Genomic DNA, 3,660 nt, shown 5'->3' on the forward strand with positions numbered 1-3,660 from the left:
CGGGGTGGTACTGAGACGGAACCGGGGCCCGGCAGGCGGGCTCTGGGGGGCGGGCGAACTCAGGGGCCCGAGCATGAAAACCAAAGCAATGCTTTTTGCTCCCAAATCAGCGTCCTCTTGCCTCTCCATTGAGACCCTCGATGGCGTGTCTGTTGAGTTTGTTGATAACTACAAATATCTTGGCTTTTGGTTGGACAGTAATCTGAATTTCAAACACCATATTGAAGTTTCTAACAAAGAAATTGAAATTCACTCTTGGCTTCCTTTACAGACTTAAATGTTGTTTTTCGAATTCGTCCCGTAAAAGGTTGGTCTCTGGCTTATTCCTGTCCCAGCTGGACTATGGTGATACCATTTATAGATTTGCCTGTCCCACTGTCTTGGCCAAACTTGACCCACTCTACCATGCTGCACTGCGTTATATATCAAATGCACCCTATAGGACTCATCATTGCACACTGTATAGCCTAACTGGATGGTCCTCACTCACTATGCGTAGGATGCAGCATTGGTTTTTATTCATGTATAAAGCCATTTTAGGAAAGCTTCCACTCTACATATGTGCCAGATTTGCTCCAGTTTGTGACTCTTACAACCTCAGACCCAGTGCCTGGATACGGTTCCAGGTTCCTGCTGTGCGGACTGAGGCTGGAAAAAGGAGTCTTTTTCATTATGGTCCTTGGTCTTGGAATGACCTTCAATCAAGCCTCAAACTGACGGCACTTGTCCCTATAGCCTGTTTTAAATTGAAGTTGTCTGAGGTCCTTACCACCAGCTGCTCTTGCAGTAATAAGCAGTACCTTTCTTACTGTCCCAAATGCGCACAATGTAGTGACTGCTTTTTGTTTTTTGTTTACTTAGTTGTGTTCTCTGTATTTGATATGTCTGTGTTATGTGTTATGTGTAACGTTGCTGCCTTCTTGGCCAGGTCAGCATTGTAAATGAGATTGTATCTCAATGCTTTTTATCTGGTTGAATAAAGATTAAATACATTAAAAAAAATTGTAGGTTTGCATTATGTTCCCCTTTATTAAAGTGTGTCTTAAATAGAGACATTTTCCTTTCTTTCTTCTCCGAATGGTCTCATTTTCAAAATGAATATGTCATTCTATGGTAAATGGACCCCTCGACCCCCCATTACCAGCCCTCAAACAGTTTTTTAACATTCACGAGTCAGCAGTAACACACATTCATAGAGGCCTGTGATGGTGGGCCACTCACCCAGAGGCATGCCGATGCCGTATCCCTTGGTGTCCAGCAGGCCTCCGATCTGGGTCAGGTTGCAGTTCAGGCTGCGGTAGTACTCGTTCATGGTGCTCTCCATCAAGAAGGCGTACTTGGAGTTGATGACGCGGGCGATGCCCTCCTCGGTGCTTTTCACGAACACGCTGGGCTGCTTGGAGTACATGTAGTTCCACATGCGCTGGTACGTCTGGTACCGAGAGTTCTGTAGGAACACAGCAGGGGTTTTATACCTCACAGTTTACACAATGACTTCAAGTGTTTGAGTCCAGTGTTCGTGGACCAAGAGTCATTATATTTTGGTCTTTGTCCAAATGTTTTCTCTTCATTTATTCAGATTTTTTAAATACAGTCTTAGTCCTTTTTCTAATGTAAGTTTTTAGTTATCCGATTATACTGAACTTTGCAGAGGAAAACAAATCATTTTGTAATGTTAGTCAAACTATTTCACCGAGGATTAGAATAAAGTTTCTATTTAGTTTTAGACTCTAAAAATGTTATAACAGACAAAATTCAAATGAGATGAGGAAATCTTGCACATTACAATTGTTCTACCTTAAATTACATTAATTTGTGTCAGGACTTTATTCGGAAAAACATCCTCATTGGTAATAATATTTTTTGTATCATATATTGATGAGCAGCTCATTTAAAAATATACAACATCAACATACACAGCCACTAAGGGGACATGGACAAACAGTAGAACACATTTTTCAGGCGCGTATGAGAAAGTGAGCGGTGCACGCAGGGGACCACCAGTTAATGCAGAATATTATGTTTATGTGTGGAAATGAGAAGCCATGAATACATTGAGTTATATTTCAAACTAGAACTTCAATTTAAGAACATTTTGGCCAGAGGTGCAGAGCTATTACGAGCCGGTGTGCGACGAGAAGGTTTTTTTTAGGGGCTCTGTATAATGAATAGAACACACACAACCTGTAATGTTAGCCAAACAATAACAAGTGAACATTCTTTTTTGAAGTAATTCAAATTAATAACAGAAAAAAGAAGAATACAAAGTTGAATGGCTGACTGTATTAAAGCTGACCATCTTTGTCTTGAAACGTGTCTGATTTCAACTCTGTTGATCGCTGTGATTGATGTTATAACCAACTGCATTGTGTTGGGGGGTGGGCTTCAACCAGAACACTTTTATCTTTTTTTTTGCCATTAAAAGCTGAACTCTCAGTAATGAAATCCTTTTGAATGACTTTCTGTGATATTGTTGGACAGAATACCAAGAGTATAACATGCTGGGTCCAACGTGAAGGTCCAACACCTCTACAGTCCCTCCCATACGTGCCAACCCTCCCGATTTTCACGGAAGACTCCCGATTTCATTGCCCTCTCCCGGTTTCCTCCCAGGGTCATATTTCTCCTGCATTTCTCACGATTTCTGACTAAATCAGATTTACTCACGACTCGTGAGTAAATCTGATTTGTGAGTCACGACCTGTTTACACTCGGACTTCAATACATCTACACCATTGCTTGGTTTCCATGGTAGCGCCTCTCTGAGAGTCTGAGAGGGTGTTCAGCATGGTGAGGAAGATAGTCACGGAAAACAGAACAAGAATGGACAACTCTCCCCTCTGCTTACTCCTTTCCTGTAAATTAAACTATACAGGACCAGCCCACACATACGCTCCATTAAGGATGGTGCAACAGGCAGAAAGGCACTACATTTCCAACTACAAGAAGCATGTGTAGATGTTCTTTTCATCTTTAAAGGTCAGTAGGATCAGGGCCGCCCCTCCCTACACGCAGATCACGCAGACTGCGTGGGGCCTCACCTTGCTGAGGGGGCCTCGCCTTGTTGAGGGGGCCTCGCCTTGTTGAGGCCTTGTTGAGGGGGCCTCGCCTTGCTGAGGGGGCCTCGCCTTGCTGATGGGGCCTCGTCTTGCTGAGGGGGCCTCGCCTTGCTGAGGGGGCCTCACCTTGCTGAGGGAGCCTCGCCTTGCTGGGGGGGCCTTATCTTGCTGAGGGGGCCTCGCCTTGCTGAGGGGGCCTCATCTTGCTGAGCGGGCCTCGCCTTGCTGAGGGAGCCTCGCCTTGCTGGGGGGGCCTCGCCTTGCTGAGGGGGCTTCACCTTGCTGAGGGAGCCTCGCCTTGCTGGGGGGGCCTCATCTTGCTGAGGGGGCCTCGCCTTGCTGAGGGGGCCTCACCTTGCTGAGGGGGCCTCACCTTGCTGAGGGGGCCTTATCTTGCTGGGGGGGCCTTATCTTGCAGACGATCTATGCGCGAACCCTCCGCAGTTTCAGTTTCCCCGCTGCGAGGCTCCGGCAACCACTACAACCCCCTCCATCTCCCTCCATCTCCCCCCATCTCTCTCCATCTCTCTCCATCTCCCTCCATCTCCCTCCATCTCCCTCCCCCTCCATCTCCCCCCATCTCCCTCCATCTCCCTCCCCC

General features: G+C 46.3%; 1 protein-coding gene across 1 annotated transcript in view; it reads right to left on the bottom strand.

Moving 5' to 3' along the window:
• The window catches only part of LOC104960339 (glutamate receptor ionotropic, kainate 5-like), a 19,389-nt gene extending 16,844 nt beyond the window's left edge, over window positions 1–2,545 (bottom strand). Inside the window, exons 1-2 of the mRNA XM_010788341.1 lie at window positions 2,513–2,545; window positions 1,222–1,447 (exon numbers count right to left, since the gene is read on the bottom strand). Coding sequence (XP_010786643.1) covers window positions 1,222–1,447; window positions 2,513–2,545 — 259 coding nt within the window. The remainder of the gene's footprint in view (window positions 1–1,221; window positions 1,448–2,512) is intronic.
• Between the last annotated feature and the right edge of the window lie 1,115 nt (window positions 2,546–3,660).

This window comes from Notothenia coriiceps, unplaced genomic scaffold (assembly GCF_000735185.1).
Source record: "Notothenia coriiceps isolate Sejong01 unplaced genomic scaffold, NC01 NC01_scaffold00031847, whole genome shotgun sequence".
Lineage (NCBI taxonomy): Eukaryota > Metazoa > Chordata > Actinopteri > Perciformes > Nototheniidae > Notothenia > Notothenia coriiceps.